We start from the raw sequence: 15,790 nt of genomic DNA, 5'->3' as shown, positions 1-15,790 counted from the left end.
TTTCTCTCACATTAATTTGCTAGCAATACTTGTAAATTCATAAAATATTTTCCAGTATTTTCTCATCTATCTATAATTCCAGCAATGTGTGTGTGTGTGTGTGTGTGTGTGTGTGTGTGTGTGTGTGTGTGTGTGTGTGTGTGTGTGTGTGTGTGTGTGTGTGTGTGTGTGTGAGTGTGTGTGTGTGAGTGTGTGTGTGTCTGTGACCGCTGTTTCTCGACAACCGCTGGTCCGATCTAATTGAAACTTGCCAGATATATTGCTGGGGACCTGAGGATGTGCCTTTTCAAGGTTTGATATTAATCGGACAAGTGCTTCCTAAGTTATGGCCATTTATTTACCAAATCAATGACAAGACACGTTGTTGCGTGGGCGTGGCCGATGGGGAAGGGAAGCTCAGCCACGTTCCCCATTACGGGTTACAACGTAGGGCTTCCGGAGAGTGATGACTTCGTGTATTCTAATAATTTCTCGATTTCTTATGCGCATTTATAAATAAACACAATGCCCCAAGTTATGATCGTTTTCATATTAGACGGTGCATAAATTTCGGTAACATCAGAGTGCTGGTATCCTCCGAACCAGGAAGTAATTTTTTTTCTCTCTCTTCTCTTTTTGTTTTTTCCTTGCCACGACATTGCGAAAAGGTAAAATACGTTGGCGCTAATTGAATAATTGGGTATTAAAACTAAATTGCGAATAATCATAACTGCGAATAATATGCGAACTTCCAGGCCACACAAGTGCGGGCACGCGAGAGCGAAGAAACCGCCTGTGTGGTTGTTGTTTGTTGCTCGTGGTTTGAATATTTGTTTATTTATTTATTTATTTACGGGCACGTACTAGTACGACAAATGCTATGATTGGTGATTGGCATTTGCAATTTAAAACAAAATAAAACAACTATACCTTAACCTTTGAACAATAATTTAAACGTATATACAGTTGAATTTGAAATAGCACCTGGTTCATGGAAATAATCCAACTGTACCACAAAAAAAAACCAATCTCGCAGTTGCCTCAAGTGAGAGACATCTATTTTTTGCTGAAAAAAATGTCAGAGTGGAAAAGCGTGAAAATCAATTGCTGCTATTTGTTCATGACTGCTGGGAATGCACTATTAGGAGACAAGAAAAATAAAGCAAAGCCGAGGGAATAGGAACCACAATTAAATATTCTCAGCAAGAATTCTGGGGCTCACACCAAAATATAAAGTCACAAACCTGTGGCAAAATCTTGAAAATTCGATTTGCTCCATGAGGTTTAAATTCAGCAAGAAATTTCATTTGTTCCCAGACAGTAACATCTCATCTCATTTGAGACAGTTGAAGGAGAAATAGACGAGAAGCCCCACAGAAGAGCAGGGCAGCAAGGAAGGAAGTCTCAAGCACTGATGTGAACAGGAAGCTCAGCAAGATGAATCATGACTGCATAATTCATGGATTGCAACTTAATTGTTCATGGAAATGCAATAAAAGTATCCATAAAAAGAGTGCAAAGATTTCTTGTATGGTTGAGAAGATTCCAGCAATTCCGAGCAACCGAGGTCAGATGAGAAAGCGGGTTTATTTGTTGAAATGTTTTTGATTATATCCACCGACCCTTACCTTTACACTTGCATGATTGAATATGCACACAATTCAGTAAATCTGCTGATAGGTAACCAAGCTACATTACAATGCTACAGTGCAATATGTGCAAGACATACTTCTGCTGGTCCTTGTACCAAGTGAAGATGGCTGCTGGGACAGCGGCAGCCTCACAGCGCAAACTGAGGGGTTTGCCTGTACCTCCCCCGTCCACACTCTGAACATCCACGATGGTCGGACGGTCTATGAGAATAAGGATAAGAACAACAAGTTGTGATTGCAAGCATAAGGAGGCTATTACTCAATCTCAACTTGATGCAGATGTGTGTGTGTGTGTGTGTGTGTGTGTGTGTGTGTGTGTGTGTGTGTGTGTGTGTGTGTGTGTGTGTGTGTGTGTGTGTGAGAGAGAGAGAGAGAGAGAGAGAGAGAGAGAGAGAGAGAGAGAGAGAGAGAGAGAGAGAGAGAGAGAGAGAGAGAGAGAGAGAGAGAGAGAGAGAGAGAGAGAGAGAGAGAGAGAGAGAGAGAGAGAGAGAGAGAGAGAGAGAGAGAGAGAGAGAGAGAGAGAGAGAGAGAGAGAGAGAGAGAGAGAGAGAGAGAGAGAGAGAGAGAGAGAGAGAGAGAGAGAGAGAGAGAGAGAGAGAGAGAGAGAGAGAGAGAGAGAGAGAGAGAGAGAGAGAGAGAGAGAGAGAGAGAGAGAGAAATAATCGCAAGCATAAAAGCCAGAAAGTGCGATGATAAAGAGAAACATTTAGGAGCTTTGTTTTGTTGAGGTGTACCGGATGCTGTCATTCTCCCCAAAAAGTACGATAATCAAATGAGGAGTGGTACTTTTGAGTTGAAGCTACCAGACCTGAAACTGTCATGTGGGTAAATTGTTTGAAACTATCAATGCTGATGACGTTTTGGGACCAATATAATGAACATAAAATGCAAACAAACTTCCAGCAGAAGTTCAATGCTTTCAAAATCATTTCCAAAACTTCTCGTTCTCACGGCTTTCTTTTTTTACATACTCATGATTGGGATTACACTATTCACAATTACTTTGACAACCCTGTAAAGCTCAACAAACCGAGATGATTGAGCAGCCCCACTGCTTTAGCACCTATGACAAAGAGATGATGCAAAGCATCAGGGAATATTTGCTTCTGAGGACTTCGGATTTTTGACCAGTGGTCCTAGTTCAGCTACAAAGTGTTCAAAAATGATCTGGATGGTATTTGTGGCTATTCGCATGATATTTGATGCGATAATTTTGCAGATATTTGTTCAGTGCTAGTTTGTGGAACTCTGGCATTTCCAAGTAGCTGGTGAGGAAAATGGATTTGGATATAAATCCCAGGTGCAGCGTAGGCACAACAGATATGTGAGAGTGTGATTAACCCCATCGCCCCATCCCCATCATGGCTGATATATATTAACCCCATCGCCATCATGGCTGAATGACGCAATTGGGCATTGAAGTTGAAAGGAAATAATGCTCGTAAAATGCATGGAGTATGTGGGTGCACAAGCGTGTGGGTGCGTACATCGGACCACCAGCCTGACTGATCGCACGTCTGGTGCAGCAACCTCATTTGCAGCACTGCACTCGTATTTTCCGGCCTGCTCTCTTGTCACACTCACAATATCCAGGATCTCCCCCTCGTCAAAATCCCTTGCTGGACACACACAATAACCATTGTACTAAATCTCAGAACGTTCATTCATGCACTGCTAACACACGCCGATTAGTCACACCAGCTCTCAATCCTCACTCGTACGTTGCTTATTCCAACTCGACCCAAATGCTACTTTATCTCATGTATACAAATTAGACCACTGCATTTCAGTAGATAGCAAAACATTCTTTTAAACACAAATCTTCCAAGTCAGATTCACTGAAATAAATTAAAAGGATTTCAGCAACACAACGATGTAGTACATTCCTTGGTGTGTATCGTGGATAATAAAGATGTAGGAATGTTATTTCCTGATCCGCTCACTGTACTCGCTCTTGCACGAGCCTCAACTAGATACAAAAAGAAAAGAAGTAAAAAAGGTGTCTGTGAAAACATGTGGCAGAGATGACACAAATAGGAGGCCACGGCTGCGAATAAGTTATTTTCTTGTACACTGCATCTGCACCATGAAAAGTACTCCGCTCTACTACAGGTACCCGAGAACTTACCAGGCGAGAACTCTGTGGCATGAGGACTTTTAAAATCAGAATTCACTGCATCGTTGTCAGTTGTGGTGTTATTGAAAGTTGATCCATTAAATTATATCCTACTATCTTATCTGCAGTAGCATCTCTGTGCCTTAATGTTATCATGTGCCGTGCCCTTGAGCTTCAGAGAAAGAGTGATAACTTCTCCAAATGAGACTGGTAGGGTTAATTCCAGTTAACTTCAAACTAATGAAGTTTCAGGTCTTCACAAATTACATATATCCAACATTGCTTTTGGCCATCCCTTGGTTTATGTGTCCTCATTATTGGAAACACCTTTTTCGATGGCTGAGTATGTGGCATACATTAAAGAAAATGTCACAACTCTCTCTCTCTCTCTCCCTCTCCCTCTCCCTCAATCCAGGAAAATGTCATAATATCACCCAATCGTTTCGGAAGGATCGTCAAATGAACCTAGCTATCTATTTCGTTGGTCATCCACTGGAAGAGGTCCATTCTCTTGATCTTTTAGGCCTCAATATCAGTTATGACCTTTACTGGGCTGACAACATTGAAAATCTGGCCTCCCGTGATCTTTTATTCCATGCTTCTCCCATCTGTGCAATCACTTTCCAGAAGCTGTTCCCTCACTCTTCCCTTCAGTGCTTCAAGCTAACAGTGCACTACAATCTCTTGTCATACCAAATTCTAACGCATGATCTTTATCACTCCCATTAACCTTTCTATTCCTAACCCAACAATTTTACTTGATAGTTACAGTATTTCCTCCCATACTTCTGCTGGTCCTTGTATCCATACTACCTCCCCCCCCCTTTCCACCCTCCTTCTCCTCTTTTCCAGTTTGTTCATTTCCTTGATGTTTGTCCCACTATCAGCTCTACCTTGCTCTTCCATTAGATTCGCTCCTGCAAAAAGTAACAACCCCTAACTGTGGTGTTTAGGTTCAATAAATTCCTCACATTAGCAATTTTTTTTATATCATCGCAGATATGAAACCATGCAGATGAACCACTTGTGGTTGTTAATGATGAGAGTGAGATCGAGAGATAGGAGCTGCTCCCTCATGAAGCCATAAAGCCTTGACAGAATGACTGCCACCATGACAGGTATGTATGTATTGCCATTTTTTGCTGATGGAATGCACGCAATGCCATTAGGATTTGGAAAAATGTTTCTCAAAGAAGTCTGCAAACCGCCGAAAGCATGTTCCAAAATGATGGGAACGCTTTCTTCCTTTTAATCAATTAGTTCCCAAAGAGGTCTGTGCAGAGGCAGTAGTCTTCATATATGTATATATATATATATATATATATATATATATATATATATATATATATATATATATATATGTGTTTGAGGGTTTTGAGGATAGGTGGGTTTGAGGGTAGTGGAGTAGCGGCCGAAATCCGAATCCGATCCAGGTTCCTCCTGATGAACTTCATCTTTACTCTTTACATATTTGGGTTCCTTCTGATGACTCCATTGCAGTAGTTGGTGTTCCGTTTGATCAGGTGAGATATATTTGATATTATTAGGGTGATGGCGAATGCTCAACCACAAACGACTGTCTGTCGGCTGAGATAGACCAAGGGAATGATTCCTACTGCCCTGTGACATGCACCAACCAAGATTTCACCATTGTATTAAAAAATTATATCATATTCCAAATATTTTATACACGGAATAGCTCAGGTTGAAAACCCAGGACACTGGATTTATAAGAAATTGTGGATGCCCTGTTGTGCCGCCTACACAAATCGTGACGGTTGAACCATCACAGTGGTCAGTCATTATTCAGCCGCCCTGCAGAGTTAACACTGCAAGCGTCTATTTTATGATCCACAACAATGCTTCTGTTATAGACCATAACACGTTTTTTCCAGCTTCTTCACAGCATTATCCTGTCTGGATATCTCAATGCTTCCCCCAAACACAATCACCTGCTGATTTCAATCTTTCATGAGAGTTGTGGAACATTCCTTGAAGAAAAAGCACTCACCACTCACCGTACTCAAATTCATGACCATGGAGATAGTTACCGTGGTTACGCTAACTGCGACTAATAAGAATACATCTGCAGATAATGCGGCTACACATTAGCTACCAAAGTAATGAACATCAGGAGGAGGCCAGTGTGTTGAGATTGAACAGCTGTCTCTAGTTCCCCTAGATATCTTGGGTTTCAGTAAAAAGTGCTCAAAGTAAGGATGGAGTAGTTGCGACGATTCCCCACCTGTAGATGCCAGGTAGCGCCACGATATGATGGGTTCAGGACGCCCGCTAGCCAGGCAAACTAGGCTCACATTGCTGCCCTCGTTCACCGATACATCATCCGAAACATTGTAGATCTTTGGGGGAACTGTGGGGACAGAAAAGGTCAATGGCTGCTAAGAGGAAGGCTGAGAGAAGTGGATGTCGATTTCAGGGAAAGAGAGATAATGAGAAATGTAATGAGAAGTAAAGAGGAGAATTGGAAAGAAAGCAGCCGAGCCGAGCTGTGAGTGCGGCGTGTGCATTATGATAGGTGTGTTGGTGTACTATTTGGATGAGATAAAATGAGTACGAGAAGGAAGTGTAGGAACGAGAAAAAACAGACAGGTGGAAGGGAGATTGATCAGACTTACCTGGTTGACAGGGTCATTAAGTGAGTGGTGTGTGTACATGTTTAAGAGTGTGTACGGCTGTGTCTTGCACGTTCATGCGGATTTACAGACAGACTTAGTGACGAAAGATTGCACGTGTGTGATTATACGTGAGTGCAAGTGTAATTAATTTAACGTGTGAAAGTGTGTAAGGATGAATGGGTGTGACATGACATGTACGAGGCAGCGCAATGACAGTATTATTCATGAAAAAAATAAAATTATGGTGATAGCTCATGCAAGTGAAAGTGGGGAATGCAATGTGTATGTGATGCAGTAACGAAGTATCATATTGGGTGTTATGAAGAGCAAATAAACGAGTGTAAAGGCAGTTGAGAACCATGATCAAGTGGCTATAGAACGAAACACCTGCAATCAGAATGAGTGTTTGAGTGGTGTAGTTTCTACGTGCTTACTGATGTTATGGGGGCAACGTTGCTGCAATTCGGGTGAAATGTGCACGGATCGTACCAATAGGTAGATAATGTGTAATTGACACGAAATAAAGTGCGCAACCACAAAACAAATATGTGTATTTGAATGTGGGTAAAGTACGGAGCAATCTCGGGTGCGCGGTGCTAGTGGACAAGGCATGAGGGTTAACAGGCCACATGACTGTGAAGGGGCATCACCCTCCCCATGTTATATAAGAACTAGCTATCAAATAAAGGTAAGACCGCACTACTATAATGGAGCAATTGAAATTTGGCCCAATGGTGCAGGGATCGATCACAAGCTCGTGCGGTTTAATCCACCTAGCAGCACGCATGTGAATTTGAACCAAATATTCATTTGGTTTCCACGAGCGAACTCCAAACTCAATGTTGCCTTAATGAGTAACAAGCCGAACTAACAATGTTATCATTCAAATCCAGTTAACGCGAACCTCACAATCAGTCCAATTGGCCTGCTCAGACTGTCACTCAAAGTGATTCGAAACAAACTTGCTTTTTAAAAGTCTTCAAAAGACAGGGAGAAATTAACTTTTTTTGACAGCATCTGAAAATATATCAAAAAAAAGCATTCCACTTCAATAAGTAGAGTGACTGCTGTGACCACACAAAGTGGTTTTTACAAACTTTCACACTCATCGATGGATAATTCGAACAAGCATCGGATTGAATATTACTAGACCTTGTTTTGGGGTTTTTTGGTTTTTTTTAGATCATCATCATCGATGTACCATATTCTTTACATGGCGTCAGTGCTGTCAAATAAGCTCCTGGGCAAGGGTTATGGTTTATACTGAATGGCAGCAATTGCTTTTTGGTCATTTGCAATTTGACCAGGGTGCCGGTGATAACTCGCCTACACTTCCCAAAGGACGCCATGGCACCTTTCATGTTCATCAACTAATGCCAGCAGCAAGGATACCAAGCTTAAAGTCCATCGGACGGATGGTGCACACATTGATGAATCGCCCAGCGTGCGAAACACCAGGGTGAGAGTTGATGACCGGGCAGAAATTCAAACCCAGGATAGATAGCTCAGAGGTAAATGCGCATACATCTCGGCTATCTTGCTCGCTCTACATTGTCGATAATGCATTGAGGAAAATGATGACGTGACCGTACGAAGTCCTTCAACATTAACTTGTACTACGACGTACTTCACTCAATCCGAGTCTGTATCTTTATCTCCCCCCTGCAAATTTCATTCCTTCCTAACACATTTGCCTTTGTGAAGCATCTTATATTACATCGATCTTTGCTTTATCTCCTTTGTTGTTGCTTCATCACAAGTCCAGTGCCATTTCTTCATAACCCCTGAAGCTTCCAGCAGAAGCTTCAAATTATGTTTCACTGTCATACACGATGTATCTCCACGATACAAAAGTGAACCTTGTATCTACTGTCTGCATCATGACACATGAGCTCTTATCTCACTTAACTACAGCATGCTAAATACTTATCTTTGATCACCACACAAGTGCCACGGTTCTCTAAAACATCCCCAACCTTTTTTTTTCCTGCTCTTCTCTGACCTTATCAAGTCTCGATCCAAGTGTAAGCATCTCTTTCAAACTGCTTATAATGTTCTAACCCGACCCGTATTTTTCCTGCGTAATGCTCCCTCCACAGTCATGCGGACGGGCGGCCCTTAGTTAGGCCACGGTGAGGCCAGCTGGCCAGGTGGCTTCCATACCTTGCACTACCACATGCACCTGAGATGTCCTAGGGGCTATCAACGTCTGCAGGGAGCACGTGTAAGGGCCCTCGTCGGAGGGGGTCACCCTCTCGATGTGCACGGTGTACTCTGCACTGTTGCGCGCCACCAGCACCACACGTTGATCCTGTGTCCAGCGTTCAGAGCCAGCGAACATGATTGCTGAGCGGTTCAGCCAGGCCACTCGTGTCACCTGTTCATCGAGGGGGCACCTGGGCAGGGAGAGATGTATGGTGGCAGGCACCTGACTGTTCATCTGTTAGTCTGATTAATTTATATGTGATGTCTTCAGCAGCCATGATAACACCAACAGCCTAAAAAAATGCTGAGAATATTCATTGCAAAAATAATCTTCATCAATCTCATATCCTCAACAACCATGCATGGTCAAATAGTCTTACTGTGCAACGAAAGCTCAAAAGCAAAGGTTTTAATTCCATTCTTTACATTCATTACATCATGTGTTCTTGTCCTGAATGTAATCGATGTAAAAGCTACATCATGAGCCTTATTGTCTGTATAACCAAAATAAACCACAGCAGATAACATTGATATATCAAATATAACTGATGGAACCCCTAACCTAGATTTGCATTGATATTCTAAATAAGCTGACTATGTCAGAGACTCAGGATAACTGCATTACATCTCTAATAGATCTGAATCATGCATTTGTAAGAGGTGTTAATGGTATATCTCCAATAACTCTGCATAAAATAATGATGGTACCAAAAGGCTCTTCCATCCCACCTGCCTGTCTGGGCTGCACTCACATAAAGATTTAAACACCACAAAACAAAAAGACATTGGGACATTTTGTCTGCATTCTATCTGAACGACTAATTGTCTGCTCTAATTGTCACAGTTAATTTGTCCAAGTACTGCTGTCATATTGGACCAGGGTTTCAATTGCGAATTTGGCCTAAGCCGTCGCATCATTACCGAGATGTGACTGTGACGATGACGCAGTTCTCCGACACACTAAGGCGTGGATGGATTCAGAATTTAGCCATTGTGCCAGCGACAATTGTCTACTCTTTTCAAAAAGGCACTGTGGGATATTTATTATCTATCGAGTAACGCTATCAGATGGGGCACCGAGCTTTTATAGTCAGTCCTTGGAAGATAGTTTGTATTGTCGGGTCGAGAATGGAAGCCGGACTATATCGCCCAACGGTGAGTACGAGCCACCTCTGAGCAGTGAGCCTCCTTCTGAGCTGTCCTGTCAGCCTCAGCATGGTATATGATCTGCTGGTTCGAAAGATAGGGAAAATAATTCTGCAGCCGCCCCTGGAATCAATAAATTTCTGATGCTTTCACCACCAAACTAATGGATGTTTCTCACCCACTGACAGAGTACATTCATGGTTATATCTGGTCACACAAAGCAATAAACCACAAAATTAAAGCCTTCGTTTTGTCAAGCTCATCAAATTGGAATTGGTTCAGACGCCTAATGATCCAGACATTGTTCAAGTCCGACGGCAAAGCAACCTCCTTGCATATACTTAATGCTGCATGGGGGTTGAAAATGTAATCTCTTGCAATTAATGTTTTGTTTTTTTGTTACACTCACAGGTAGAAACTCTTTCGACAGTCCAAATCAAGACAAACAAACGTAGGCCTATGTTGTGATTACTTCCTTGTGGATTCTTAATATGTAACTCACAAAACATGCAGATATGTGTTCATGACAGATGTGAACAGGGTAAGAAACAAAAACCATGATTCATTAACTGTTTCCTTGCATGTCCTTACGAGGCTACGATGGAGTAGAAATATAATGTGAAATGTGGAAATGTAAAGACAGTAAATGTGTTTATAATTAGCCGCATATGAGAGACGGAATGGAAGAGTAATTGAATGAGAGAAATGAGAAAAAAAAATTATGGAGAGAAAAAAAAAAGATGGAGAAATATGCAGGGTGGTGGGGATGACAAATGGGACACGAAGCTCTGTGACACAATTTCATAACCCCCCAATCCTCAATAACACCTCCCCCCATCCGCTCGTCTCTGCTCATTGCTGAACAGAACGAGTGATTCGGGAGATCGAGAGGCCCAGCTGTCACTGCTGTGACTGCAAGACAAAAGTACTGTTAGAATTGCATGCGCTCTGAAAGGAGGCAAACCTATAACATGGGATGACAGAGAACCAGAAGGATAAAACAAGGTACGATAAAGGGCATATAATTAGAGGCAAAGGTGAAGTGAGAGACATAAAGGGGGACAAAAGCAGAGATCAGAACAAGCAAAGAAAGATCAACTGATCAGTCAAATGACAACAAATAAATTATAAATTCACACATCATGGGAATTGAGGGGTAATTGTGATGTATAATTGGTGAGTGGTAAATACGACGGCGGTGGGTCGAGGTTAATGTTGTAGAAGACCTCTATTGTAGAACATGTAAAAATATGAGTTCAATGCTGGGATTCTGTGCAATAACACTCGGATCAGCTAATCCGAGCAAATCCATTAGAAAGCTGGACATTCGGGCTGCTCAAAGCATGCTGGCAAAAACAAAATGGCCACCGACATAGTTACGTGTGTGTGTGTGTGTGTGTGTGTGTGTGTGTGTGTGTGTGTGTGTGTGTGTGTGGAAGTGAGGATTATCATGAGGTTCCTTGTGAGATAGAATATGAATTGGCAGCTGAAATTGGCAGATTTTTCTGAAATATATCGGCCAGGAAATTCATCAATGGCCTTGAATTGGTGAGTGATCTTGAGCATTTCCCCACATGTAACAAACTGCTGTCATCAGAGAAAACTTTCGATGTGATGAATGGCTAATTTTGGAGAATCACTGGATTACTACACATGAGATTGCAGAAGAATTGGATATCAGAGTTGGGAATGTGTAAACAATCATTCATTCTCACTTAAAATACAAGAAGTTTAATGGATAGTGGTGGGAGTGTTGGATGTGGCGGGAGAGGCACCAAGGGACCTCACGTTTGATCAAAAGCAAACTGTTGTGACCATTGCAACATAGCTCTTCGAATGCCACCAGAGGGAGGGACATGATTTATTGAAGAAGATTGTAACATCTAATGAGGCCATGCCAGAGTGAAACAGAGCCAACGTGAAGTGAAGACATTCTTGGTCCGACGCCCCCAAAAAATTCAAAGTTTAAGTTACAACCAGAAGGCTTAAAGAAATAGTAGTTTGTGACCTTTACAGTTTAATTAATTCGTAATATATTTAACATAGGAAAACCATCAGATCACAGTATGTATTGCAGTGAATTGTTGTGAAATGAAGTGGGACAAGTAATGTACAGACCATGGTCAGATATGCTGTCTCAGGGTGTTGCTTTACTGCACGATAATGTTCACCCTCACAACACAAAGAGACCACCACTACTACGCTGGTGGAGATGGGTGAAGAGGTTTGAAATCATTCCCCATACCTTCGACATACCTTCCACATTGACAAACTTTGGATTTTGTTCTCTTTGGAGCACTCAAAAATATCTGAGTGGCAATAAGTTTGCAATGATGAAGATGTCAATTCATGTCCGGTGCCTTCAGAAAGTATTCACACCCCCTAACTTTTTCACATTTCGTTGTGTTACAGCGTGAACTTAAAATGGATTAAATTTAATTTCTTGTCCAAATCGACACTAAATACCCCATAATGACAAAGTGAAAACATGGTTTGAGAAATTTTTACAAATCAATTAGAAAATGAAAAGCTGAAATGTCTTGTGTCAATAAATATTCAATCCCCCGAGTAATAGTTTGTAGAAGCGCCTTTGGCAGTGATTACAGCTTCAAGTCTTCTGTCTGTATCAGCTTTACCCATCTGGATTTGGGGATTTTCTCCCATTTGTCATTGCAGATTTGTTCAAGCTCTGTCAAGTTGGATGGGGAGTGCCAGTGAACAGCCATTTTCAAGTCTTTCCACAGATTCTCAATGGGATTCAAGTCTGGGATTTGAGCTTGGTGTTGGCTTAATGGTTAGGGTGGTGGGCTTGGAATCTGAGGGTCCTGAGTTCAAATCCTGCATTTCCATTGAATTAATACCAGGTGGGGTTGACTCAGCCTGTCACCCTTCCGAGGTCGGCAAAATGATTACCAGGTTGCTGGGATGTCCCGGTGTGTGCCTTGGTTTGGAATAAGTACACTGTATCTGTGTGTCGTTTGAGGTGACTAAAAGGTTAGTGTCAGGAAGGGTATATGGCCATAAAAACACATTGCCTCAAAAGGGAACTATGACAGAAGATTGTCATGGGACCCACAAGGCTCACCCCCACTCTAGCAGGGAAAAATAGCCTTAAAATGTTTGTGTGTGTGTGTGTGTGTGTGTTTTCAAGTCTGGGCTTTGGCTGGGCCACTCAAAGACTTTCACCTTCTTGTCCTGAAGCCATTATAGTGTTGTTTTGGCTGGATGTTTGGGGTCATTGTCCTGTTGCAATGTAAATCTTCACCACAGTCTAAGGTCTTCTGCACTCAGAAGCAGGTTCTTCTCAAGGATTTGCCTGTATTTGGCTCCATTCATTGTTCCCTCTGTCATTACAAGTCTCCCAGTCCCTGCCACTGAAAAGCTTCCCCATAGAATGATACTGCCACCACCATGCTTTATGGTAGGGTGGGTGTTTGATGGGAGATGAGCTGTGCTCAGTTTCCACCAGACATAGCGCTTTGCATTCAGACCAAAAAGTTCAATTTTCATCTCATCAGACCACAGAATATTTTGCCTCATGCTCTCAGTCTTTCACGTGTCTTTTTGCAAACTCCAGGTGTACTGTCATGTGCCTTTTTCTCAGGCGTGGCTTTCATCTGTCCACTCTCACATAAAGCCTAACTATGTGAAATGCTGCAGAGATTGTTGTCCTTTCAGCAGGTTCTCCCATCTCAGCCAAGGAACTCTATAGTTTTGTCAGAGTGGTCATTGGTTTCTTGGTCACCTCCCTGACCAAGGTCCTTCTTGCCTGGTTGATCAGTTTGGTCAGACAGCCAGCTCTAGGAAGAGTCTGGGTAGTTCCATTTTCTTTCCATTTCTTGATGATGGAGCTCACTGTTCTCTTGGGAACTTTCAACACTCGAGAAATCGTTTTATACCCTTTCCCTGATCTATTCCTCCTCACAATTCTATTTCGGAGTTCTCCGGACAGTTCCTTGGTCTTCATGGTGGAGTTTCTGCTCTGAGATGCACTGTCAACTGTGGGACCTTATTTAGAAAGGTGTGTTTCTTTCTAAATCATGTCCAATCAATTTAATTGGCCGCAGGTGGACTCCAAAGAAGTTGTCGAGACATCTCAAGGATGATCAAAGGAAATTGGATGCACCTGAGCTCAATTTGGAGTGTCATAGCAAAGGGGTTGAATACTTATTGATGCAAGTCATTTAAGCTTTTCATTTTTAATTAATTAGTGAAAATATTTTTTTAAAAATTCGACTTTGCCATTGTGGGGTATTTTGTGTACACCAGTGACAAAAACATCTCAATTTAATGAATTTTAAATTCAAGCTGTATCACAATAAAATGTGAAAAAAAGTCAAGGGGTGCGATTCCTTGCTGAAGGCACTGTATACTGAAATGTCTGCGAACTCGTCCCAAAGGCGAGTCTACGTCCATGAGCGAAGTGTGAATGTGTTAGCTGTGGAATGCATTGAGAACACCATTGCGTCTTTTGATTTCCTTAAATTAAAAACTCCAAATCATCCTTGAACTATTCTCATATTTACAAGGGATTTCTAAAATACCCCAGCCGAGGATATAAAGGTTATACGACATTCATTATTGAGCGGTGATTTTCAGCGAAGAATCGTTCTCAAAATGCATTGAGGTGGGTAGCGGTGAAGTGGAGGCAGGTGTGTGTGTGTGTGTGTGTGTGTGTGTGTGTGTGTGTGTGTGTGTGTGTGTGTGTGTGTGTGTGTGTGTGTGTGTGTGTGTATTGGAGGGGGGAGGGGTGGTGTTCACATAAATTCATTCTCACAAAATAACCTTTTTGCAACTGAATGTGTAAATTAAAGATCTCATTCATCCCAAGTTACCGATTTCAGAAGGCCCAGTGTGTCAGTATGTTGCCCATATTCAAAGCTTTCCAGGAATGGGGAAAATCAATGGATTTATTCGCCCATAAAAGTGCCATCAAATTGGCACCTCGATAACCATTATTGGCAGGCAAATACAATGAAGAAAGAGAGAGACAGAGACAGAGAGAGAGAGAGAGAGAGAGAGAGAGAGAGAGAGAGAGAGAGAGAGAGAGAGAGAGAGAGAGAGAGAGAGAGAGAGAGAGAGAGAGAGAGAGAGAGAGAGAGACAGACAGACAGAGAGACAGAGAGACAGAGAGACAGACAGAGAGACAGACAGAGAGACAGACAGAGAGACAGACAGAGAGACAGAGAGAGAAGCATGAAGGATGGTGATTTTGAGAGGATTGGGGAATTGTAATATGATTTTATTGAACACATGCCATTCAAGAATGTTCAAATGAAGGAAAAAGTATGACCAGGTGGTGAGACCATGATGAAGAATTCGATACAGCTGAGAAACAGGGATTTCATAAAAAGCCAATAATATGATTCATATAATAAAATGTGTACAATAGTTACATGTCTCCATGAAGGATTTAATCAATAACCATCATTGAAGACCTGCTTTAAGATGCAAAAGCAATTGAAAAATCATTTCCAGCATGTTAAAAACACATCTTTAAATAGGTACATCATCCAGAATCACACACCTGGTGGTTCTGCTTCCAAATTCTAAGCTGAACACTCACCGACATTTCTTCACCCTCCTATTCCTTTGTCCCTACATCTGTTGACTCATTCCCCTCCCTCTCCGTCAAAAGTGCTGCTCATAATCACCTCATGCCTTGTCTGACAACCACCCTTACTCTCGCTAATCCTCTCCCCACCTTTCCCAATTTCTACTCTGCCACTCATGTGCAGTCCACTGCCCAGTCTTACAAATATGCTCATCAAGACAAAATGACTGATGCAAAAGAAATTCAAATGAGTTTGATGCAAGGCAGAGTCAAAATCCAAACACAAGTCATAAATGGAACAGGGTCAAAAGCAATGTCAACGAGAAGGGCACTCGGTAGAGCGCATACCTCCACCACGTAATGCCTGATGCATGAGAACATATCGGGCCGAATACATTTTTGAAATATCATGCTGTTCAGTACTATATCGTTTTTGGCCCTTTCTCTAAATGGTGAAGAATCACTTTCAAAATTTCATAATTCTCGTATCTTTATCCGGAAT

General features: G+C 41.9%; 1 protein-coding gene across 5 annotated transcripts in view; it reads right to left on the bottom strand.

The window, feature by feature from the left end:
- The window catches only part of LOC147030144 (limbic system-associated membrane protein-like), a 355,488-nt gene that overhangs the window by 75,656 nt on the left and 264,042 nt on the right, over positions 1-15,790 (bottom strand). For 4 of the 5 annotated variants that reach the window (XM_085873878.1, XM_085873875.1, XM_085873876.1 and 1 more), the window contains 4 exons: positions 8,547-8,815; positions 5,993-6,118; positions 3,119-3,250; positions 1,709-1,832 (listed from right to left, as the gene is read on the bottom strand). In XM_085873878.1, the coding sequence (XP_085730004.1) occupies positions 1,709-1,832; positions 3,119-3,250; positions 5,993-6,118; positions 8,547-8,815 (651 nt within the window). The remainder of the gene's footprint in view (positions 1-1,708; positions 1,833-3,118; positions 3,251-5,992; positions 6,119-8,546; positions 8,816-15,790) is intronic. The other variant, XM_085873879.1, reaches the window with a different exon arrangement.

The sequence above is a fragment of the Eptatretus burgeri genome, chromosome 3 (assembly GCF_056783735.1).
Source record: "Eptatretus burgeri isolate ZD-2024b chromosome 3, Ebu_testis_v1, whole genome shotgun sequence".
NCBI lineage: Eukaryota > Metazoa > Chordata > Myxini > Myxiniformes > Myxinidae > Eptatretus > Eptatretus burgeri.
This window is presented reverse-complemented; position numbering and strand designations above follow the sequence as displayed.